Source organism: Cygnus atratus, chromosome 11 (assembly GCF_013377495.2).
Source record: "Cygnus atratus isolate AKBS03 ecotype Queensland, Australia chromosome 11, CAtr_DNAZoo_HiC_assembly, whole genome shotgun sequence".
Lineage (NCBI taxonomy): Eukaryota > Metazoa > Chordata > Aves > Anseriformes > Anatidae > Cygnus > Cygnus atratus.
Genome location: NC_066372.1, coordinates 14,178,908 through 14,203,865, shown reverse-complemented (window position 1 = coordinate 14,203,865; position 24,958 = coordinate 14,178,908). Strand labels below are relative to the sequence as shown.

Sequence of the window (24,958 nt, the reverse complement as noted above, 5' to 3'; positions counted from 1 at the left end):
CCAAGCCTGTCTTGTCCTGCTCCCTCTGTGATGTCTCTTCCCCAGTGGAGCTCACCCTGCAGTGGACCCTGTGAAGGTGGAATAACAAAAGCCCTCATATTTAGGGAAAAGGAAAAGACTTTGCTGTGACCTTCCTCCTTGTGACTAAGACACAGCACAGCATCTCCTCTGAGGCTTTCACACTGTTCTCTTTGAAATGGTTCTTGGAGTTTCACCCCTGCCACCAGCAGTAACTCCGCAGAGAGCTACCAAATTGAAATGCAGGTGCAAAACTTTCTCTCCTTCTTGACACAGGACTGAACAACCCCCGAGACCCAAACTGTTTCCCTCCTCTGTCTGTTTCTTAATTGCTCTGTTGGGCTTATGGTGCACCAAGGAATTAACATCCAGGCATTCAGGGTTCAACCAACAGTTGTCCAAATGCCTTCAGCTACCTCCCGCTGCCCTGCCATCGGGTACACAGCTCCAAAGGTCCCCTCCCGGTTGCAGGACAGCTGGAAGAGGAGACAAACTCCAGAAATGAGTGCTGAGGGGCCAGGAGTGTTTTGGGGAGCCACGAGTGGTTGATGCTGCAGCGAGCGTCGCACGGGCAGCCGGGGAGCAGCACCGCAGGCTGCAGGGCTGGGGCTGCCCGGGGAACCTTGGAAGCTTTTGGGCATGGTGAGAGCAGCAGAGTACTGGAAGGACTGCTAAACACGAGGAGAAGCTGCAGAAATAACTACTCAAAGGTTTTAAACAGCCCACCCTGGGCTACAGTTTACCCCAGGAAATTACCTGGTGGTGACCACAGATGTTGACAGCAGGTGAAGCTGAGCCAGGACTGAGCAGGTTAACTAAAAACTGCAAAGCAGGACAAAAATAGCTTCTAAAATTGTGCTGGACAGTTTATATCAGTCATGCCTTGCAGTTACACCATATTTAGCCGCAAATGATACCTGATGTCATTGAGGGTAAATATTCCTTGGTGAGAAGTGAAGGATATATTGCTTTCTTATTACTGCTACCTTTTTCAAATACATTAATTGTCCCCAAAGAAGTCTGCATCTGAAGGGAACAGGTCATGTTTAAAAAATGGTCAGCCAATGCCTTTATTTCCCTGGCTCTTTGTACACCCTGCTATAAGAGGAGATATCTGGGTATGTCTTACAAAATACATATTCCTCCCTCCCTCCCTCCCTTTCTCCATCCCACATAGGTATAGTCTAGAAGAAAGAAGTATCAAGACATTCATGAGATTAACAGGAGGGATATTAGTGCATTTAGTTGCATCAAGAAGCCTGCAGAGAATATGAGAGAGATCTGCCCACCTCTCCTTGGAGCAAGGGGTTTAATTCAGCCTTATGTAAAGGGCGTAAGGCTGGGTGGATCCCTGTCAAAGAATGGTGGTGTTTTGTTTTCCTTTTAAGGTGTGATGGAGGTTTTTGTCAACATGGGGAGAAAAATCACCTCTCTCTGTGTGCTCCCTCTGCTGCCAGGGCTCCTTCTGTCCCAAGGCAGTCTGACTGTGGGACTGCTCCGCTGTCACAAAAAGCTCACTGACACAAAAAGCTCAAAACTACACAACTTTTCAAACAAAAGTTACCTTCTTAGGTAACAGCAAATGGCAACAGCTTATGATAGATTGCAAAGAGGACTTGTAATGGCAACATGTAAATATCCCTACATCAGATTTGCTGCTGCCACAACCAGAAACACAACAAAACCTAGAAAAAAAGTGACTGAAGGAAAAGGAGAAAGCGATGGGGATTTTCAGTGAGCAGGGTGGGAAGGCAGTTGTTGCAGACCCTCCAGCAGAGCGTGCTTGGGAGCCCCCAGGCCACATACACCAGCCCTAGGGATGCTGTGCTGCCTGCAGAGTAATGTCTGTATTTCTTCATGGCAGGATCTTTCAGAATAAGTTCCTGTTTCACTATCCATTTCTTTATTTATTTGTTTATTGTGCTTTTCTCCGGGAAGCTGGGTCTAAAGTCTGCCTCTTCCATTTTATAGCTTTTCCAATTTCTGCAGATAAACTGGGAAGAGCTCAGCTGAGTGTCTCTTACAGACACACCATGCCCCCGGCTCCAGTGCCTGGGGGCAGCCGTCTCTGCTATGGGCTGGGTGAATCATGCCACAATAAAACCTGCTACTCGCCAAGGGATGCTCAGCACTCCTGCATCACCCACGCTAACTGACCCCCCTTGCAGCTCTCATCCCCCTGAGTGTCCCCACCAGTGCTGCTGTGAGCAGAGCAAGTAGCTGACCTGACAAACAAAGCCCAAGATTTTCTTTCCATATAACCCCTTTGGTGTTTTGAGTTCCTGTTTGCTGGATACATCTTCCCCTGTCCCTAAAGCCAGCTTTCTTTGGGACACAGTGGGATTTCACTACCTATCACACACAGCAGCACGTAGCTGCTTGCTCCATAGCTGCATGAGAAGGAGAAGCTGGCAGCTCAGTGCAGCTGGACAATGGGAGGCTGTAATTCAGGGTACAGCACATCTAGAAAGCTTAGCGTTTTTCCTTCATAAATGCTAAAAGAGAAGAGCTTTCCTCCCCAGTACTGGGCCAGGCCCTGGACATGTCCATGGCGGGGGTGGGATGTGGAGGTGTGGCGGTGCGTGGCTGCAGCACCAGCCTTAGGAGCACGTCGTTGTGTGGAGCAATTACGTGAGGCAGTGGCAGCAGGCATGAGCTGTCCCTCAGAGACAGCAGGAGAGCCAGTTTTGGGCTAGTCTCTTCGGGAGGTCAATTAGAGCAGCGAAAGAGGCAATGCCTCAGCTGTAATATCTACCTCCTCTAAGGAGAATAAGGCTGCTGCTTCTGCCAGGAAAAAAGATGGGTCAATTTTCTTCCTTCCTAGTGAAGTGCTTGAGGAACGTGGCCTCTCACGCTCTGCTGTAGAGTGGCTTCCCTCGGTCACAAGGCTGAGGCTCTGACCTTAACACTGCATCGCCAGTCTGTACTATCCAGGGCATGAGACAGGGAGTGAGCTATAAACTTGTATTTGATCTACCCACTGCGATGCCAAAATGAGGCAGAAAACCACTGCAGGGGTGTCCCCAGCCACTGCCCTGTGGGTGCTCCAAGGGATCTGCAGACAGCTTGGCCCTGGTTGTCAGAGGAAAGAAGAAGCATTTGGCATCTTCCCCCATGGTTCTTGTGCTGCGGGTGGTTGCTTAGAAGTGAAAACCTCGGGAAATGATTTGTTTCCTTGTTTTCCTTGGTCAGAAACAGATTGTGATGATGGAAAAATAAATTCAGAGTGTATCCCAGCCCCAGATCTAGACCTGAGGTGCTCAAGCTTCTTGTTCCCACTGCAATCATGCTCACACTTAACAGTCAAAGCAGGAGAATATCAAGGGTCCAATTTTCTAAATACTGGGAAATAAAACTACTAATTATTTCAAGAGGTAAGTACCACTCCACTGGCACGCAGGTTGCAGAGCGTAATTTCTGTATCAGGGTAGAACAGCACCACAAACATTTCCCCACTGTTGCTCCCTGCCCCTCGCCACTGGTGGATTCAGGGCACACAAACCATCTGCCTCGTGCTGATGAGATGGCTGAATGATGGCTTGGGCGGGGGGATCTAGCAATTTGTGTCTCTCTAGAGACAGGGAGGCAATTATGGCACTTGGTCTGGCCTTGCCTAGCGTCTCCAGTAGCACGGAGCCACAGGTTAGGACATTCTGTCTGATAAGATCTAGGGCACAAGCACCAGGGATGGGCTGTGCAGGCGCTGCCCAAGACCCCTCCAAAATTTATCATTGTTTTTCTGCATACAGAAATGAGAACTATAAATCAGTAAATGCCCGGGACTGCAATCAGATCAAGGGCTCCAGAAAGTTTCTCTGGGGAGTATTTTAGTTGTGGTGCTATTGAAGTAGAAGCTGGGTGACATGCATGGAGTTGTGGCTGGTGACCTTCCAGCCTCGGGAGCTGTAGGGCGTGGATGCATGGGACCTTCACAGGGCAGAGAGGGACTGCAGCCCCACTTTCTGCACCTTCAGCCTTGCAGGGGTGGGAGAAGAACCTTCTGGTTTCCATAGCTCACCTGGAGGACAAACCCTGGGACTGCCCAAGAGGAAATGTTGGGGTAGGGCCATTAAAGCACCAGATCCGGTGAGGACCCTCATCTCCTTTGAAGCACCCGCTCACATTACCCAGCCCACCAACACCCACATGACTGCGATGTCTCTGGAGCACCACATCCCCTGTCGCCCCTTCGCACGTACCTCAGGAACTTGTTCAGGTCCCCATGCTTCATGTACTCGAAGACCATGATGAGCGGGTCGCCGTCACCACACACGCCGTAAAACTTGACGATGTGCTCGTGCTGCAGGTTGGTGAGCAGCTCTGCCTCCCTCTGGAAATCCTTGCGGGCCGCCAAGGTGGGGTCTTTCAGCGCCTGAAAGAAGGGACACAGACACGCACGGGGTGGGCTCAGGCAGGGCAAAGCCAGAACAAAGTGGTTGAGGCATCGCAGAGGAGCTGATGGAAGGGGATAGGAACCACTGCCACCACCAGACGCACTGTGAGGGTGGGCAGTGGGTGCTGGTGGCACCACCTCAGCATTTTGTTCATGTATTTACCAGCCCAGCGGGTTCCCCAGCTCATTTCCCAGGAAGCAGCAAACATGCCTCAGAGGGTAATAGCTTCCAATTATTCCCAGCTTGGGCAGGATTCGTACTGGTGACCTAGGGGTGAATGGCTTCATATCTCATTATTATTAAATTCCTGAGCCAGCCAGTCCTTGCTATCCATCTTTTATTTTGAAATAGCTGACTATACTACCTTTATTCAGAAGATGGATTTGCCTGGCTGTGCAGTTATTGTGTGGATTTTTCAAACCGCCTCTGAAGAAGGACACTGTCAAGTATTTTCTCATAATTTTTAAAATCGTGTTTTTATTCCCTGCTGTTTATAACAGCTCCCCTGGCAGACCGATGCTGAAATAGGTATCCTTATGGAGAATATCTCATCTTCCACATTTGAGTGCACCAGATTGCCATTGCAGGGTAGGTTGCGGGCTCCAGGCTGTGTGCTCCAGCCCAGCATTGTAGGGCTGCTTTGAAGATGCTGTTGTGGGTGCAGCTGGTGATTGAGGAGGATGCTTGGAGGCCGGCTTGTCCATGCATTATTGGGCAGTTGCATAGGAGAGCTGGTTTGAAAGCAGCTTGTTGTCATCTCAGGATATCAAGGGAGGGCTCTGCCATGAGCACTTAGCAAAAAGTTGAAGTCCAGAATGTTTGACGAGACAGGACGGCCGTGAAAACCAGCAGTCTTCACAAAGATTTAAGGAAATGAAGAAGCAGTTGTAGTTTTGAGTCAAAGAACCTCAGTTATACTATTTCCATCCTCCACTGCTCAGTACCAGTCTGGGCTTTAACCATGCAGCTGATGGGAGTCAAAAAAGACTTAAGGCAGCTTGTTTCAGTTTTTCCCAGATCTGATCTGACTCCTCTCTCTGTGCAGCTTCACCCGCAGCAGCTGGGCCCAGCAGGTCACTCTCCTGTTACCTGCACACACACACCTTTCCCCACACCTTGAATCTCCCTGTGACAACAGGAGAGGTGACATCAGCTGGCTCTAATTTATGAGCAAAAAGGGGTGCTGAGGATCTAAAAGCTGTGTCTGGAGGAAGGGGCCCAAGCACCCTGCTAACACACCTCGGGCTGGTCTGTGGCTCTGCAGGGCTCAGTGCCACCCACAGCAAAGCACTGCGGCTGCCTTTCCCCATTGAGCAGCTCTTCTGCGAGGTTTTTACCTAAGCCTCAGGACACTCCTTCATCTCCTTCTTCTGCCCCCAACCTGCTAGACACACGGCATAATTTTATTTTAATTCTGCGTCCTCTGGGATAGCTTGACTAGAGATATTTAGATGGATGGTAGTTACACTGCGCAGATGGCAAAGCATCCATCCTTATCTCAGGCACCCAATTACTTTTAGTCATTTAATATCTTCATAATGTTGATGCTACCTTTTTTTTTTTTTTGCCTTTTTTTTTTTTCCTCCAGGAAAACACTCCTCCTCCCCCATCACTCTTTTCTCCATTTTTTCCTGTAGTTGCATGTAATATTTCAGGTTGCAGTGAGTTCAGGTTTCCTCTCCTTCACACGCTACCATTTCCTCGAGGTGTTAGGACTGTGACTTTGTAAATATCACACAAAATAGGGTATTAAAAAACATAGCTAAGGTTGCACAGTCAAGCATTTAGACGTGAAGCAAAAAGGAGCTGGAAGTGGAGGAATCAGGAAAGAAGATGAGGAGTGGAGGAAGACGAGAGGAGGTCTCAGCAGAACCAGAGGCAGAAATATCTCTCCTAGGAAGGCTTGGGGTGAATTGAAATTTGTGCCTCCTTTGCAGGATTGCTACAAATTATCAGGCAATTCACTCACTATCTGTAGGTTGCAGCTCTTGCCACCAATTGTCAGGTCTCATGACATTGCCTGGGAATTTCTTGCTCGTGTGGGATCAGGGCCAGGTCTCCCCACGTGCCGTGTGTTTGCTGCAGCAGCAGGGCTCAGCATCGGTCTGGTACCTGCTGCCTGGAGCACTGGAAAAGCAGGTCAATAACTCCGTCCTCCGGCTAAGCCGACCGTTTCAGCTCAATTTCCCCAAGTCTCCGTCTGCCCTCTGCAAAATGGGGATCGTACAACCCCAGCACTTGTCTGGGAGGCTGCGAAAGTGAGCACTCATCTAGGGAGCTCTCAGACACGGGAGTGAGCATGACAGAGGAGAAGCCCATAGAGAAAGAAAATATGTGTTCGGAGAACATGCCCTGAATACCAGCCCTGCCAGCATTCCTGGTGCTTGACGCTGTAACCCCCACGCTCTTTGCTGACTATACTTTTTGTGCACTTCTTAAGATGTTTTTAGAAGCAAGCTGAATAAAACAGGAAGCTTGTCCGTGCCATCACATCAAAACTCAGCTTATTTGCAGGGCTGCGATCTTTAGATCTGCTGCAAATCTGAGTCCACTGAGCCCAGTGAGGCATGCAGCCACTTTCTTTGCCCGTGTCCTGGCCCTGGGAGGGAGCCCCAGACTCGGGCCTGTGGACTCGGCTGCCCTAAAAGCAGCACGTCCTGCTGCTGCCAGAGCTGCAGTGACCACGGAGGTAGCTCTCAGCCTCCATTGGGAACATGAGATCTTCAGGAAATGTAGCCAAATCTCAACTTTATACACAGAGCCCCTTTATTTTTCTTTCTTCTTTCTCCTAAGACTGATAATGTGGTCCAAATTAGAAGGAATTCCCCCCACTCCACTCCCCCACCCTCCCCTAAACTGGGAAAAAGCCAGATTGCAGGGCCCTGCTCTGATTCTGGGTCTGTAAGACCTGGTAGGATGAAAGGCACTCTGGAGATGTAAGCTCGTAATAGCAATTAGCGGAAACAAGTTCGGATGTTGTTTCTGTCTACATGCAAATGAAACTGAGCAGAGACCTGAGAGACAGGATCGCATAAGGGATGGCTGGCATTGATAGGCAGGTGCCAACCCTATAATCAGGCAATTAATCGTGTGGGTACCTGCATTACCTTACTCTTAACCAGTCTCTGAGGTGGAAGGTGCAACCTTGCAGTTCATGGCTGGAGCATGAGGGGACAAATTAGCTTAAAAAAAAAAAAGTGAAAAGGCTCAAACTGCTGATGATTAAAGCAACCCTGAAGTAACTGGATGCCTCCAGCACTCCAGCATGGACACACATTACTCTGTGTGTCTGCTGCCTGGTGCCACCTGAGAGCAGAGCACACTCCTGCCATGGTCCCTGCGCCCAGGGCCACGCTGGTGTGGCACAGCTCATGTGAGGACCCTCGCAAGGATGTAAAGAGCACAAAGCAAGCCAAGCTGAACTTGTATCAGCTCAAAATCACCAAGAGAGGAGCAATCTGTGGCCACGCAAGCAGGACCTGAGCTGTCCCGGTTAATTCATCTTGCAGCAGAGCTGTCCCAGCAAACAGATCCCAGCAAGTCAGTTGGTCGTGCTTAGCTTCAGGTGCTTATTTTTGCTGAGGCCTCTCTGTATCTTCTGTATGTTCGACAAAAAGACAAAATCCCAGAAGAGAAGGTTCCCAGTCCCTCGCAGAGGGAAGGTGGGCTCCACACCACGCTGCTGCAGCCGCACGGCGCTGAAACCTCCCAGCCCAGCTCCAGCTCCGTGTCTCCTGGCCCCATCGGCAGGAAGAGGAGCTTTGGCATTGGCAAGAACAGACGATCTTGAAGCGAAACACTGAAACTTTGTGTGACTAAGTGGATTTACCACAACCTCCAGCATCAGATAAATCTCCACCCCTGGCCCCCAGCCCTCCCCTGCCTCCCTTTCCCACGCAGGCTCATCCAGCCCCTGCTGCACTCTCTGCCATTTGGCCTTGGGATTTACCTTCACTGCCACCAGCATTTTGTCATTGGTGGGGCTGAGGTTGTAACACTCGGCCAAGAACACCTTCCCAAAGGCACCTTCTCCCAGCTCCCTCTTCAAAACGATGTCTCTCCTCTTAATATGCTGGACATCTGTTGGAGGGAGGGGGAGGAAGAGGGAGAGGGTTGAGGGAAGAATGAAGCAGGGTTAATTCAGGGAATGGAAAACAAGTAATTCAATTTTCTAGCAAGCTGCAAAGGATCTGAAATTGCTTTGCAAAAATATCTACAGGGATCTTTTTACCCACCCACAGAACGCAGCCATCTCTGGGATGGAGCTAGTCTTATGCAAAACATCTGCGAGGAAAGTACTTGAGGTTTATCACGTAGTCACTGCACGCTTGTAGCAGGCCAGTCCTCAGGGAGAGGAACCTTTGGGGTAAAATCTGCCACAAAGACCTAGATCTTTTTAGAAATAATTCATCTCCTGTGAGGCGTAGCAAAGGTCGCATACTTCTGATGCCAGGCCAGGTGAGATTAGGAGGTTGAGTTCCCAGAAGCCGTTGGATTTTGCATTTCAACAGGGATCAGTTTAAACCCAAACCCAAGCAGATTTCCTAGGCTGAATTTTGGCAAGTCAAAGAGTTCCCAAGGGGGAGAGAAGCACTGACCCCCCTGCACCTTAGGGCACTAGCAGGAGCTGGTTGAGGGCACCAAGCCCTGCCCTGTAGCAAGACCCTGACCCCGCAGCCATCTCCTACGCAACCGTTCCCTCAGAAACCAGGTCACCGCGCTATAAAGTCCCCGGCAGAACAGATGAACTCAAACCATTAGTTTCAATGATCCTTTCCACTGACATTTAGGATGGCGAGGACTGACAGAAAATAGCAACTGAGGTTCCAGGAAGAATCAAAAGAGCAATAGCTATTCATTTAACAGGGATACAGAAGCCTATAAAGATTGGTCAGTGCCAACTGTTCACACATCAGCTACTGGGGTCGTTCATAAGGCTAGATCCGCCCAGGTATTAGGCATGTACAAGGGAAAACAACTACAGTGAGATCTCCATAAATGCAGGGTCACGATTAAATGCCACGGATTGCAGGGAGAGTTTGGGGGTCTCCATGTTCTCATTTGGGGATGACACTAGGGCACGGCTACTTCCTGACAAAGCTCCAAGCACCTTTCTAGCATCGCAGTGCCATATAACTCCTCTGGAAATATGAAGAAGCATTTTTTTTTTTATCCTCGAATGAACTGTGAAGGCAGATAGAGATGAACAGCCACCACAGCACTGTCTGGAAGCATGATGTTCAAAACTTCATCCCTCTAAATTTCACTTTGCTGGAGCTAACTGCCTGCCTTTGAAGAGTGTTGTAGCACAGATCACCTGCGGCTTCAGCTTGATGGTCACAACAGGGCAGTGAGAGCTACACACTCTTCTCCGGTTCTTGGTGAGCAAAAAATGCTGCATTAGAGGTCTCCTCAAACAGAGGCATTAGATGGGATAATGCCCTCTTCCCATTCCCATCCTGAGGCTTTATCTTTGCTCTGGACTGCCTTTGAGTCTTTTCCATCTCTTCCATGTGCCGCAGGAGCTGTATGAGTATGCACCCCTCAGCTCAGATGCATTTCCCTTGTGGCACTGGATATACAAGAGATGGAGGTGACCGGCACCAGGTTTAAATTGGCTGCAGGGAGGCATCACTAAGCAATCACAACCTGCCACCAGCTCCTGCCACCCAGGCTTGACTCAGTAGGCACTGACACCGGCCCAAGAGAGCAAATGCCTCACAGCAACCTAGGTACAACTCAACGCATCAAAAACCCAATGGCTTGGAAGAGTAACATCATAATAGCTTTCATACAATTAAGATTTCTCATTAGGAGCCCACAAGCGGGTTTAAGGAGCTGCCGTCTCTGGCTCTTTTGCTTGTTTGGGAAGATGGATGCAGCAAGATTGCATAAGCAATGGGCCTTGTAATGAACGATGCCTGTGTAGAGAATTCCCATCGACCTTTTCATTAATCGTTCAATAGACTGAAAACTGTTAGTAACCAATATTAATAATATTAGCAACATTAACGCAGAGGATGGGAGGCACATCCAAAATGACTTTGGTTTTAAATCCGCAATGACAGCCAGAGAGAACAAATCACATGTGGACTTAGCTTTCTCCACCTGTTTCTGTTGGGTGTTTAAGGAATACCTTGAGAAATCTGAAATATTACATGTTGAAATGTCAAGTGATGCACTTAGGTGAGGAAAGTCCTAATCTAAGAAAAGCTCAAATGGCTCAATTTACTTAATAGAGTAAGGAAAAGTGTTGTGGTTTTTGATGTTGTTTTTTTATTTGGTTTTTATTTTTTATTTTGTGTGTGTGTGTTTTTCCTCCCTCTTTCTCTTGGCAAGCATTTCTTTAACACTCATCACTATAGTACCTAGTATTTACTGTATGGACAAACCATGTATTTGCATTCTAGGACTCCCGATAAACAGCAATCAAGAAAGCTGCTGGGAAATGATCCTGTATTAAGAGGAACCCAAGCATACTTTTAAAAAATTGGAATCACAACAGAAATACAGCATTGCCCCTTTTGATGTGAGATGAAGTTAAAAAGGAAACTGTTGCAGAATAAGCAGTGATAGTATTGGAAATTATTAACACATCTAATAATTGGTAACATCATGAGAACTGAAGCAAACCTCTCTTTCTGAACTCCCTAGGGTCTTGCTCCAAATTTTCAGCTCCCAATTTTGCTTCCCAACAACGTATTAATAAATTATGAGACGTTTCTGAGAGCCAGTGTCCGGACTGTGTAATTATGTCTACATTATTAAAATAATATCCCATCTGTCTTCAAAACCTAGATTTCATAGCAAGTTGTTAGGGTCATCTGTGAAGCTTCAGGGAAAATGCGTATGAAGAATTTAAGGAGATATTATGACAGAAGGAGATGAACCAAGAGAGAAATGTTGCTGAGGTAGCAGACTCATATAGCACTGCTGGATTTAAAGTAAACTTTGATGGTTATTTAAAAAAAAAAAAAAAAAAAAAAGGGTTCATGAAGTTAAGCAGTTAGACAGCAACTGGACAATCTTAATGGAGAATGAGAAAATACTTTTACTGATCACAATTTCCCTCAACCTTGAGCAGCCATAAATCTTGCTTCATAGTATTTTAGGCACAAATGGAATAATAAGTGAGTTACAATAAATTGCTTTTTCACATGCTATAAGCTTAAAATACTGAAGTTTACATCAAATTCTTCCATTAGCAGTGAGATCAGCGCTGTGATTAATCCTGCATTATTATTAAATATGGGCTTGAAGCACAAAGCGGTGAAGAACCTCCCCGGCGCTGTCCGGATGGCTGTGTTATTGCGCTAACCTTGCATCTACTCTGTGCTCGTCTGCCCTGGCTGTAACTCATAAGGAAGACCGAATAGCCATGAAAGACGCTGTGCTGCAAGGGCACCTGGGAGGCTCATCTGCATAAATCTGTTTACCTCCTCCTGGAGGAAGCTGAGCCCTGTCTGATAAACAGCTGGTGTTTATTTGTTTTAGGCAGGCATCGGTGCACTAATCTGTCTCAGCTGTGTTGCGGTCAGCCCTGCTGACAAGGTGTATGCAAACTGTCTTCCCGTAAGTACCACTCTTATTTTCCTTCCCCCCCTGTACCATTAACTTATAAAAACAAGCCAACAAGACAGTTCAAAAGAAGAATCTATGCGGGAACCACAGCAAGACCCGACAGGAAAATAACCAGACTTGACAGCATGATGGGAATTCATTCAAGGCCGTGCTGTATCTACAGGAAGGATGTGAGCGCACAACACTGAAGTAATTCCAGTTTAAAATGAAACATCTTGCGGTCCTTGTTTCAGGATTACTATACTGCTGTCTGATACAGAAGAAGAGTAGGCAGATCCTCCACCTCCCTTCTTGTCCATCAAAGTTTAACACGTGGAGAACATGTTTTGAGCCCTTGCCTCTGCTGTAGTTCTGAATAACGCATGAACCGCAGCAGCAAACAGCCGACCTGCAGCTGGTTGGGAATGCCCCACAACTTCGGTTCAATGATGCTAGCACGTGGCTAAGCAAGAGGGTTAGCAAGAGGGTAAATCTGGGATGCTGCACTTGCTTTTACAAATCACCTCCAGAGCAGAAAGCTTTCTGTTTCTCTCCAAGACTCAAGGCAGAAGGGTTGCGGCTTTGGATCTGCGATGGGATCTTGCCTAACCTCCTCTGAACCTTCTGCAGAATGGCTGACTTTATCTGTGCTTAAAGTGCATTCAGTCAGAAAAGTGGCTGTCTAAAAACAGCAGCTTCTTCCTCCCTGTATTTGTTCCCATGTGTCCCTTAGTTGCATCTGCTCCTGTTCTTGACACAAACATATTCTATTTCGCTAACCTCGCAGACCCAGCACAGCCAGGGATATAGGGGAGGAGGAAGAGGGAACAAGATTAATTCTGCTTTCCTCCTCATACATCAATCTACCATGCCCTGATAGGTTGTTTCTGTACTAGCCCCTGGGAAGGAGCCTGGAAAAGCCAGAACTTTTTCACTTATACGACTGATTCAATGACTCTTCACCCATGTTTTACACTGATATTGCAGAATCTCTCTTGCTTATGCCTTGTGTCAAGGCAGAAAGACCCCAGCTGAACTTCCAAATCCCAGGTAGAGCTTATAGAGCTGATGACAGATGGTGTGCAGTGAAAACACCCTTTTTCCAATAACAGCTACATTTCAATCACATGAGAACAAATTGGGAGCTTGCTCGGGCCCATTTCATGAATCTAATTTTCCAATTATTGTCTCATTTTCAAATCAGTCCTGGGGGTCAGGCAAGGAAGAGAAGGGTTCAATGATACAGCAAATTCTGCATTTGAGATTCCCATCACAGCCAGGGTCCTTAAAACCACAGTTTGATAATATTCTTGCAACCTGCACGAGCATGATGCAGTGTTTGGACACAGACGACTACAGTGGGAGGTAAATGGACAAATCAAACTCCAAATAGAGTAAACCATAAGCAGTGACAGTACCTAAGTCACAACAAAATGCAAAACTACTTAAGCTGGATCACCTGTTCAAAATGGAACTAGATCTGAAATTAATTCATCGCACCTCCTTTCAAACTCCTGAGCTTCTGAGTCTCTCTGGGTGCAGTATTTTTAGTGGATTTCTTCTCCTTGGACTTTTAATTCACAAACAACACAGTTCTCTGAAGAAACAGCGCAAACCTATGGAAACCTTTTCTTTTACTTTTGCAGCCCTCTGTATCAGCAGCTTTCTTTTCTATCCTAGAAATGACCAATATGAATTTTCTACCAGTTTCTCCTCCTTTACACATGGCTGTGTTTTCCCTAGAGACAGCTCCTTTCCTGCACCTCGCACCTCTCTGTCATCAGCTCCTCCCTCCCTTAGCTTTGTCATTTCATGTCATTTCTTCTCTCTTGACCTGGCTTCCTATTTCTTGCCTTTCTTCCTGTCCAGCCTCTGTTTTCATACTGACTTCTTTCAGATGTGTTTTTAGGGTATCCCGATAGGAGTCTGATCCCGGGCTCTTTGTGGTAACGGCCTTGATTTCCATAAGCTCCTAAAGCCTCATTTGCATCAACAACACTCTATAAATGATAACAACAATGACATTTTTCAGTAGCAGCTGAGTCATTTGCTGTAACAATTAATTTATGCCAAATAATTGTCTCTTTTTTTTCCCTTTATACATAAGTTTTCCACAAAAAAGGTAGCAAAGTTCTCAGTTAGTCAATATGATTCATTCACTTCTTGCCTGACACACTGCTGAAATAATTCTTATGAATAAATCCTTCATAGCTTGCCTGCTCCGTGACAATTAAAAGCAAATAAACCAAGCTCGCTATTTGCACTGGAAATTGTGTCATTAAGAGGTGTAACTACCAAACAGAGTGCCTTTCATGTCAGGCAGTCAATTGCAATCTCGATGTCAACCAAGTATCTCAAAGAGTTACCCAATGTACCTGATCAGAGTAAAGTGTGCGGATCGGGTAGGACCAGATCAAAAAGCCTTGACGCTGGAGGGCTGATAAGTTATTCTCTCACAGACTTGTCTTGTAGTGAGAGAAGATAATGCATAAGCTAGCTGCACAGGGTCTGGGTCTCCCTCCTGGCCTGGTGCAAATCCATCAAAGGAGGATATTGATTTCAATTGTGGGCTGCTGTGAAGTACATGTAAACAAAGGGAGAATCAGTCCCACCTCATTTTTAAAAATGGAGAAATAAACAGGCTGTTTCTTATCTCCATACAGATTCCAAGTAGGTAGCCTTCCAGTTTTGGTGGCTCCTCTCCCAGCTCTGACATGAGCAACCTTTGGGAAAAGGCCTGGGCACACACTTTGGCAGCTCAGCGCTGTGCCCAGGCGCTGGTTCGTCGCCAAGTTCCTCTGTCAAGGCACCCTCCAAGGACTCAGGTTCAGAATAGTTGTGATTATAAGCACCAAGCAGTTCTGAGAGTCCTTTCAAAAAGGCCCCAAAGCCATGGAGTTTTAGCTAAAACATGTCTGGATCTCCCTCCATGGAGCAGGCCTAGTCCTTGGCTGAGCCATGTGGGCCCCAACCCGCAGGTATACTGATGTCCTTCCCCCCCCTGCTTAGCAGACCCTGCAAGACCACCTCGGTCAGACCTTTCTCTGCTAATTCTGACAGCTCTCACAACCATTTGTGTGCGTCCACACAGCAAAAATAGAGAGAGAGACTTTCCATCTCACATCTTCATTACTTCAGCTTCTCTCCTTTGGCCTTGATAGAAACAACCTGAAACACAACAGATGCTCTCACTTTTACTGTTACCCCTCTCTTTGCATCCCTCCCCAGGCTTTTCTATCTCCAGCAAGCCTAAATGTGGCATTTGGCTTCACAGCTTCTCTTCAGACTTTTTCATGTCTTCAATCTTACCAAGGTGCTGGCAACTTGCTTTCAGGCAGCCAGCCCCTGGTGCCTGAATACCTATTGCATTATTCATGATCATAGTCATCCATAAAGACCTTAAAAGGCACCTATATTAGGCTTCTGCAGTTCTTTGTATTTTCTTGTCATTCCCCTCGTTCTCTGGGAGCAGCTGCAAGGCACCAGTGCAGATCCCAGATGAGGAGAGGACAGTATTGCCCAGCTGACCTAGAGCTAATGCAGTACACGCTACTAAATGGACCTTGGTAAAAATAAAATAAAAATTAAATTAAAAATAAATACTACGTCCCTTGATGCGTTTAGCTGGACAATCTGGGCTAAAAAATAATAATAATCCAGAATACCAGCCTGTGATGTTCAGTGTAATCAGGCTCAAGAAAATGGGAGAACAGAAGAACAACCTCTGCAGTCTGCATCTCTGATCCTTTCAAAATACCTTACATGCACCACTTCCAAGCAAACCTCTGGCAATCAGGCCATCATCAGCTCCTCTGGCCTTTGCTGTTGCGATACCACGTGGAGAGGAAGCACTGACCCAAAGGGCTGCCTTTCACTCATCAGCTAACTCCACCAGCCACAGCTTGAAGGAGAGCCGCTGTTCTGCCAAACAGCCCTGGAGCTGCACAGAGTGCTTTGATGAGCGGCAAGGAGCGGCTGGATGAGCACCTGCTGGGCTGCAGTAACTGGAGCTGCTGCATCTCTGCGGCAGCACCAGCCCTGGTATCAGCCACACAGCAGCACCGAGAGCCCCCACAGCAGCCAGCAGCAGCAGTCTGCACGTACAGTATGCTCTGAGGTAAAGGTGAGCATCAAGGGATGGGGAGGTGTGCGTGTAGGAGCCGAGAGGAAGATGAAACACAACCACAACTTCGACCAAAAGATCAATGGGTGCACGCCCAGATGCTGCCAGGCTCCCATGCTGCACTGAAAACCAATGTCTTGGTTTGTCAGTGGGTGTCACAGGGTGGTGTGACATGCCTGGGGAGTTTAAACCGAAATCAAAGCTATCTTTCATTTTCTTCATTTAAAAAATCTGAAAAATAATAATAATGTTAAAAATGCATTTGGCACCAACCCCACAAATGCCTTTTCAGGGAAACCTAGTCACAGCTTGAAGTACCCATTACTCCTATAAAAACAAAACATTTTCAATCTCTCAGTTCAGTCCCATAAGCCAGAGCACAAAACACTTGGTAGTTATTTTTATAAAGAGAGGAAGATAAAGCGTCCCATGACTACAGGGTGCAGAGCAGTCTCAGCTGGGATGCACAGCACTTTGCAGAATCCTACAGAAGCACGGCCATCCTGTGAAGATGGCATGTGATGAGATGTCACTGGGTGAGGACAGATACCCTTGGTCCCACCTCTGCAAAGCATGGGTGCAGGTTTGCCCCACGCCTGCCCATGCCTCTGTTTGCACTGGCTCCTCTGCAGCTCCCAGGGGAGCACAAAACACTGCTGATGGGACTAAAACCTTATTAGCATTCCAGACAAAAGACTTAAAAACAGACAAAACTCCCATCGCCTCCTGCATCCCCCCAAATAATTGCTGGCTGACAGTAGGCTCCAAAGCCAAAGTGTTAAATATACAACTGGGCTCTTCTGAGGAGCAAGACTAAGCCCAGCAGGACAAAGGTAGAAGAAGGACCAGAGTGGGCTGCAGTGGACTTTATTGGGTAAACGCCCAAGAGCCCTATGACAATGCATCATAGAAGGGACTTTGCATAAAGTATCATCCTCACCGACTCGGTACGCTCCAGGATCTCTCAGAAGCAGGGGTTGGGATTCTTAGGAAAAGGGGTTGTGAGAGGGGAAGTGAGTCTTCCTGGCGAACGTGTTTTCTTTCCACCAGCCAGGCCCCTAGGTCCCCTGCTGCCAGAGCGCGCAGAATAAAACATTAATTCAATACCACACATTTAATTACACATTATTTGAAAGTGAATTTATTTAACGGAGGAAAATAGTCTTCAGAGAGCATCTGCCTCCCTCAGACTCACGCGTCTGCTGGGAGGGGGGCTTGGAGAGGAGATAGGAGGAATAATGGTTTGTTTTACATCAGCAGCTATTGCTGTTCAGCTCAGCCCTTCAAAAAGGGAAGATTTTAAAGAGATAGAGTTGTGTTTTGCAGGAACTTACCGGCTGATTTGATTTTCCAGCTACTTTTCACTTGATTGGAAAGCGCTGCTGCAGACAGATACCACTTGTCTTTCTTTTTCATTATTTTCCCAGGGAAGGGAGGGATTACCGGTAGAGGGATGGAGGAGGATTGGCTGCCCCTCGAGGGACTACGCAGCAGTCAGATTTCAGGCTTAAGGCTTTAACAACACAGTAATCAGACACTTAGCAGCATCCTATTGCTGAGATGGATAATCACAATAAAGCTGGAAGCGACCAGGTCTCAGCAGCAGCCTCGCAGCTCTAAGAACGTCTCCCACCAGGAACACAGAGGCTTACCTTCTGTCCCCGAGGTGGCTTCCAAGGCCCTTGGCTATCGGCTTCCCCAGCCTGAGAAGTCACCACCACAGTTCTGCCTGTGCCCCTCAGCAGGGACCAGAAGCCTCCCAGCGCCTGCTTGCAGGCGATATCAAGGCTCACCTTTCCCCAGTCAAATCTCCAGTGCAGAGAAATGGGGACTGGCTCCGGTGCCTGGCACAGGCATCCCCTCCTCGACTGTGTATAAATCATGCTGAACTGCTGCAAAGCCAGAAAAGAGCTGTTGGGTCCACATGAACCTTTTTTCCAACCATTATGCCTGCATAGAGTCTTCCTCCCACTCCTTAATTTGGAATCATCATCAAAAAACTCTCTCCCCTCCTCGACAGCTTTGATTAGCCAGCAATCCCCACCTGGGGGGGGTGATGGAGGCAATGGGACCAGCTGGTACTTACCCCTGCAGAGGGCACATCTCTGAGGGCTGGATGTCCTAAGGTGAATTTATTGCTCTTTTCAGCTTCACCAGCCGAATCCTGCTGGTGCCGGCCTGGTCCCAGCAGCCGCTCTCAGCCATGCTGTCGTTTGCATGCAGACCCAGGTAGATATCGCAGCACTAGGTACAGGATTTTAGGTTAAGCTTATCCTTGCAATTCTGAGAATGTAAGTATTTGGGGTACTACTGTTTCAATATTGTCCAGTTTCCATGGATTTGGGGGTCTAGCCAAAAATATACACTGCTTCTGCTTAGTCTAGTTCTGCTGTCATCATCTTCCTAACAGCTTCTAGGCTTAACCTGCCCCACTATAAGTGCCAAAAATCCCTCATACAACAGTGTCAGACATAGTGAACACATTCTGTGGACCACGCAGCTATTAGAAAGGTGGCATTAAAGAAAGAGGCAGGGTTTGGAAGCCGTCCCAGGACTGATTCACGGCTGTGGTTCACGGCGCAGAACCCACTCTGAACAGAGTAAGAGCTGGCCCCAAACTTGGGTGCAAACCGGAGTGGTATATTTAGAAGAATCACAGTTCCCGCCAGATGTGAAAGTGAGAAAAGGTTTTCAGAAAAATCTGTTGTGACACAATTTCTGGACCAATTCAAAGCAGGTGATTTTGTGAGAGGGCCTGATCTTCTGAGCTTTCCAACTAGAGCTCCAGGCAGGTTGGAAATGCTTCTGATTGCTGTCAGCCTCACCATAATCACAAAGGAAAATGAAAATTTGGACAAAACATGGCATTTTCTGCTTTCTGTTGTTGTGGTGGTTGATGATGTTTTCTGTTTTCTATTTACTCCTGGTAACTCCATGTCCCTATGTCTTCTCTTGCCCCATGCCCAGTCATTCTTCCACCAGTGGTTTCTTTGCTGGTCATTAAACGGGAGGCTAATGCAGCCAAACTCATGGAACAAGAAAATTCCAGAAGTGAGGCCATATGGAGTGAAAACATGAGGTGCTGACAGACAGATCTCAGGCTAAAGTTATGATTTAATTAGAAAGCCTCTCTCCAATTTGCCCAATTTCCATTTCTCTCCTTCCTTTCCCTTCCTTCTCGCCTCCTCCGACTCCCTTTCTCCTCGGACTGACACAGGAGGTGCACGCACATCTATGGCTTGATGAGGTGTTCCCTCAGACTCATGTTTTCCTAACACCCCAAACGGACCTTGCTCTGTCTTTGTTTCTGCCTGAGGTTTCCTTGGTTTTCTCCCTACTTGTTCTGCGTGCATGACACTATCCCGTTCTGCATCTTGCCAACTCCTCCTGCAGAAGGAAACCCCTGAAGGAGGAGTAATGTGAGCCATTTCTGCCTGCTGGGCTCTAAAATTTCTGTGGTTTGGGCAATTTCGGCAATTGTTATGAAGCAGCAAATTATGCAGAGGAAAAAAAGAGAGGACGGATCATACAAAGGAATTAGCTAATCTGATGGGGAGAGCAGCTGGTCCTCATTCAGTCACACAGGTCTGTGAGGAGCTGGTGCTTCTTCTCCTCCTTTTGTCTGCGTCTGAGTCAGTCACAGGTAGAACTTGATGAATATTGGGCTGTTGCTTCTGCAATGCTTCACACAATGAGAAATCCCCCTGTCCTCCCATGTCCTTCTCGTTGCTGAAAAATGAGCAGGACCTCTGAAAGGCAGAGCCTTGCCTCTGTGTGGGCTCCAAAAGTGCTCCAGGGTGGGATCCAACTTGTTTCATGGACACTGGCTGAGCAAAGAGACCACCTTGCCAATGGCACCTTCCTCTCCTTGGCAGAAACAGAGCGCTCTGAAAAGCCAGGGGTGAGCCAGAACAAGTTGCCTTTGGACAAGGCTTTGCAAATCTCTCTGTCACCAGGAGTTCAGGACTACTTGAGGAACCACGTCTTGTTAGGACACCGCCGTTCCTTCCCTGATGCTATTGCTTTATTGTATTCCCCCCGTGCCCTGCTTTTATTATGATTACAAATGAAAATCTGTCTTGGCTTGTTGTCTCTGACACTCCCAACGCAGGGAGAAAACAGGGTAATAAAACACTGTAAATGTATCCATTTTCTGTCTGTCATCCTTCAGTGATGCCTCATGCCATTACGAGCCAGATGGGTTGGGGTAAATTTTCACAGAAAAACATTAAAAACTTCACTGTGTGAAAGAAGAAGAAAAAAAATCCTACAGTTTTCTCCTGTGCCAAAAAAATCAGCGTCTGCACCAGGGGAAAAATACCCAGTTGATTCTTCTTAAGGGCCCTGGTGAGACTCAAGAAAACATTCTGCAGTGCTGGTAGCCTCAGAAGACATGATTAATTGCAGATGGTGAAAAGGTGCATGTTCAGTTTTAACTGAACTATGCGTGAGGACTGGATGAATGCTAAGTTGGTATTCGAGACACATGGGGAAGGCAACCTACTAGGATCTTCAGCTACAAAAACAAGATTTTATATATATATATATATATATATAATATACGGCTTAACAGCTTAAATTTTAAACTTGTATGCTGAAGTTTTACAGCAAGACCATACTGCTAATGGAAAGGAGAAAAAATGAGCAAGATTACTGAAAAAAAAAGGAGGGAAAGGAAAATAATGTTTTGCAGTTAGCTGAGGAAACAAAGGCATGAAAGGGATCTTCACTGCACCCCCCAAAGCTAGCAATAGCAATCTGCAGATGAAAGTATGTGGGTGGTGCTGCAGAGCACAGAGCGGGGCATAATGGTGGAAAGATCTCTGAAATGCTATTAGTTTGTTCTCCTCACTAGCCTAGGACAGGTCTCATTTAATCGGAAAATGGCTTGAACAAGAGTATATACGTTGCTTTCCTGAAACGTCTGAATTGGAGGGCCAGCAGCAGATATTGGGATGGTAACATGGAAAAACCAGGGGCCAGTTCCCACTAATCTAATCCATCAGTCTGCCGGCAAATCCTGTTTTGTTATTGCAATCTGAGCTTGGACAGTGACCTCAAATTCAGTTTGTATTATAAAGGTCACCTTGATGTCTTTTCTTTATCAATCAGAGTTTAAATCGAGTCCCTTAACCTTTTCCCAGAGCAGAGATTTTTCAAGCTGGTAATGGGCAAACCTACACACATTGAGATCTGAGTGCAGATGAGTACCCGAGCTTCAAACCTTCGCTCCAACTCCTTGCATCTACGCTGCCAGGCTGCAGCTCTTCTGCAAAGAGAGCTCACGTCAAGTCTCAGTCACAAGGTCTCCAGACTAGAAATTGGAATTGCAGAGAAAGCAGACAAAATTAAAAAATAATGAAAGTAAAAATAATTACCGAGCTGTTCAAAATCATATCTTCATTTCTGGAGGGAGTTCAATGAAGGAAAAGATTCCTACGCTGTCCAGCTTGCTTCTTTTATCCTTTCCTCACATATAGCATGGCATCTCTGTTGTCTGAATTGCAGTGTCCCCAGATGTTGTCTTCTCTGGTGTGGGTACATGCCTTGTGCTGCTCGTGGTATCGCAGGAGGGTCGCAGAGCTCCTCTCTCTCCACTTCTTTTCTCTCGCTTGGCATTCCTCTCAAACACATCTCAAACAGCAGATTGCTGGGTGCTTTTGGGACCTTAGCAATAGTCAGAGCTGGTGAAAAATCATTCACGTCCGTGGTGTTGCAGCAGGGGTGTCTCTGGCTCTTGCTTTCGCTATTTTCTTGTAGGTCATTAGCAGCAGTTATGAAAAACACAGATGATTAAGGCTGACCTCCAGGACACATCACGTTCAGCCTCTTTCCAATTGGAAACGCTTCTAGCAATAACAGTATCTCCTTTCTGTCATTGCTCTCAGGGCAAGATTTCTTCACGGGCTCTTATTTTAAATCCTACACCAATGTTTCTGCCCACAGTCATTAATCTCTGATGCTGATCCTTGTCAAATACTTGCTGAAAATCTGTAGGATGTCTGCTGAATTTCCTATACATCCAGTGGCAGCTAGATCCACGGGGAATCCCAGCAGATCAGGTAAGTGAGATCTCCCAGTACTTCGAGCCTCATTTTTGACCTTTCCCAGAGTGCTGCTTTCCCAGGTGTTCTCCCACAGCATCCTTTAAGGTTTCAGATTCCCAGGAATTTCCCAGAGCAGGCATTAAACTCACCGGATTGCCTCTTTTCCCCATTATGCCCACCACCTTCCAACCTCATCAGTCTGCCCCACTTTAGACAGGCAAATTAAAATGTCAAAGAAGAGCTCAGTGAGTTGTGTGCGTGCCCACATGTGTGGATATTGTGGGATGTGCTCTCCATCTGTAGAGGATGCTCACCTTGTCCAGTACCCTTCACCAGCTGGCCACTGGCACGGGGAGATCTTTCTCTTCACCCTCTATAAAATCGGAAGCAATTTTGGCAGATGAAAAAATATGTAAATGTAATTACCTCTCTTTCCACTTATCACTGATATAACTGACTTTTGTTCTCTGTGGCCACTCTGAGTTCTTCATGTACCACTCCTGACATAAGCACTTGCTCCTCCATATTATCTGGCTCACTGTTCTCCTCGAACTGCAAGCCCATCCTTGCTGTGAGACCGGTTTTGTTGTCTCTCACAGATACTTGTGTGCAAAAAGACCTTGCTATCTGAAACACGCCCTCAGAATCCCATATGGCTCCCGCTTTCCATTGCTTTGCTTTCTCCCACTTTCTTCTTCCTCCCCTCTGCCGTCCCTGTGATATTTCAGCAGTGCCCCATCATGGTATCTCCATCTCTTCCATGCCAGTCCTTTCATCCCTTATTTCCTTTAGTTTTACTGGACTGAGTGTTTAGGGCAGCCTTCCCAACTGTATCTTGAAGGCCTGCGTTAAAGCCCCGCCGGCTTTCTTCGACTTATTTTGCATTCCCCGTACGGCGGCTCGCTGAAAGGTCAGTGGTTTCGTACGGCTGCCCTTTCCGCAGACCCTCCTCAGCACTTCAGCTCTGCGGGGAATAAAATCACTGCATCCTAGACGCTCTTCAATTTCAAGTGTATTTATTACGGCCTCTCAATTTCCTTTAATCCATCATTTCTTCTTCTCCTCCCCCCGTGATTGCCTTCCTTTCACTGAAGTACACGTGCACTGAAGGAGGCTTTTCCCTCTGACCCTCGCTGCCCTCTCCAGCCCCATCCCTGCATCGACTCGCTACCAGTGTTCTGTGCGCTGATTATCGCTCGTTACCCGTGCGGCTTAACGAACCTGCTGGGCCCTTTGCAAACAAGTGCAATTGCGGCAGAGAGCAAACTCCCATCGGTGACCCCTCGGGACGAACGGAGGGAGGGAAGAACCATTTTCAAGCACAAATTGCCTGTATCAGCAGCACCGAGATGACAATAGAGACTGAGAAACTCTCCTGGAACAGCCAACCTTAACGACAAAGTGCACCTGCATCTGCCAGAGTCTTGTAGAACAGCGAACTACTGGGGGCTCGAACTGTATTTTCATGATGCATGCCCCTTAGGAAACAAGGCTGAGCATAAAACCAGAAACAACCCTGCGGAGTCGGAGCTGAAGCAGCCCAAGAAGCCCCAGGTGATGTGAAAGACACCCACATGCCTTCCTCTGTGTTACACTGTGTGAGCACCCACGCACACGGGGGTTTAATCGGTGTATTAAAACACTGACACAAACAAACAGGGGCTGCCTTCATAAGCTAGAATATCCTTGAGTACTTTGTAATTAACCGGGCTTGTTAAACCACTTAATAAGCAGTAGATAGCATGTCTGATGCCCCTGTGCCTTGGCTCACTGGAAAAGCCAGGCAAGAAGTGCTTAAATAAGAAAGGAGTTCAGTTCTGAGATGAACCTGTAAGAAATATCATTTCGTTCCCTGTCAAAGAGCTTCTGCCCAGGGCAGACGCAGCTGAGACCAGTGCCTGGGTCACATCCTTCTCCGGTCACGGTCCCCATGCCTGCCCCGGGTGCTGTTCCCTGCCTGGCCATGTGCTCCTCCAGGAACTGCACCAGCCTGGAGACACACCGTGCCTCAGTTTCCCTTTCTGAAAAAGACCATCAAATTATAGCCTCAGCCAGAGCAAGTCTTCTTGATTTTTGATCACAGAAGTGCTCTAAAAACCTTCACTAGGACAGATACAGAGAAAGGGAACAACACAGCAGGATTGTTACACCACGCACACAACACTTCTCAGCAGCCACCAACACTTAACAGACTAACGGTAGTTTCAAAGGACCCTTCTCTCCTTTGCAAACTGTCTACTGAGAGCAGTCACCCTGCACATCACTGCACACCAATTTCACACGAGAAAAAGTATCTTAGCCCTCAGCATCAAGTAGAAGGAGCTGAGGGGAAATATATTTCCTTGTGCTTACCCAGGCCCTTTCCTTTCCAAACGTGGAAGCTGTTGGGCCATATCAAGCTCCCTGAAGACACGTCTGATCCGGTTAGGGAAGAGGAAGGACCTGCCACGTGCTTGCTCCATGATCAGGCTGCTCCCAGGCTGCATCGGTGGGTCGCAAGGGAAAGAGGAAAAGGCAGGATTGGGAACATGGGGCAGGAGGCACTGTGGGACACACAGGGGCTTTTACCTTGCCAAACCTTGGACCTTTTTCCTCATGGTGTCTGATCTTCTGAATATTCTGAGGAAGAAGTACCTCACAGCTGTTTCTCAACCCGGTGATTGAGGACTGTCACGTATTTAGCAGCACGTTAGCCTCCAGCATGTGGCTTTGGGTGGGATTTGGGGACTCCATACAACACAGTGGTGCTACCCCAACTGTCACCAGCTCACAAAGCGTCCCAAAGTAATGAGACACAAGAAATTATACAAACAGTT

The 24,958-nt window shown here is 47.3% G+C and overlaps 1 protein-coding gene across 4 annotated transcripts in view; it reads right to left on the bottom strand.

Moving 5' to 3' along the window:
• NTRK3 (neurotrophic receptor tyrosine kinase 3) overlaps positions 1–24,958 on the bottom strand; it is a 192,419-nt gene that overhangs the window by 31,322 nt on the left and 136,139 nt on the right. For all 4 annotated transcript variants that reach the window (XM_035554697.1, XM_035554694.1, XM_035554695.1 and 1 more), the window contains 2 exons: positions 8,362–8,492; positions 4,218–4,390 (listed from right to left, as the gene is read on the bottom strand). In XM_035554697.1, coding sequence (XP_035410590.1) covers positions 4,218–4,390; positions 8,362–8,492 — 304 coding nt within the window. The remainder of the gene's footprint in view (positions 1–4,217; positions 4,391–8,361; positions 8,493–24,958) is intronic.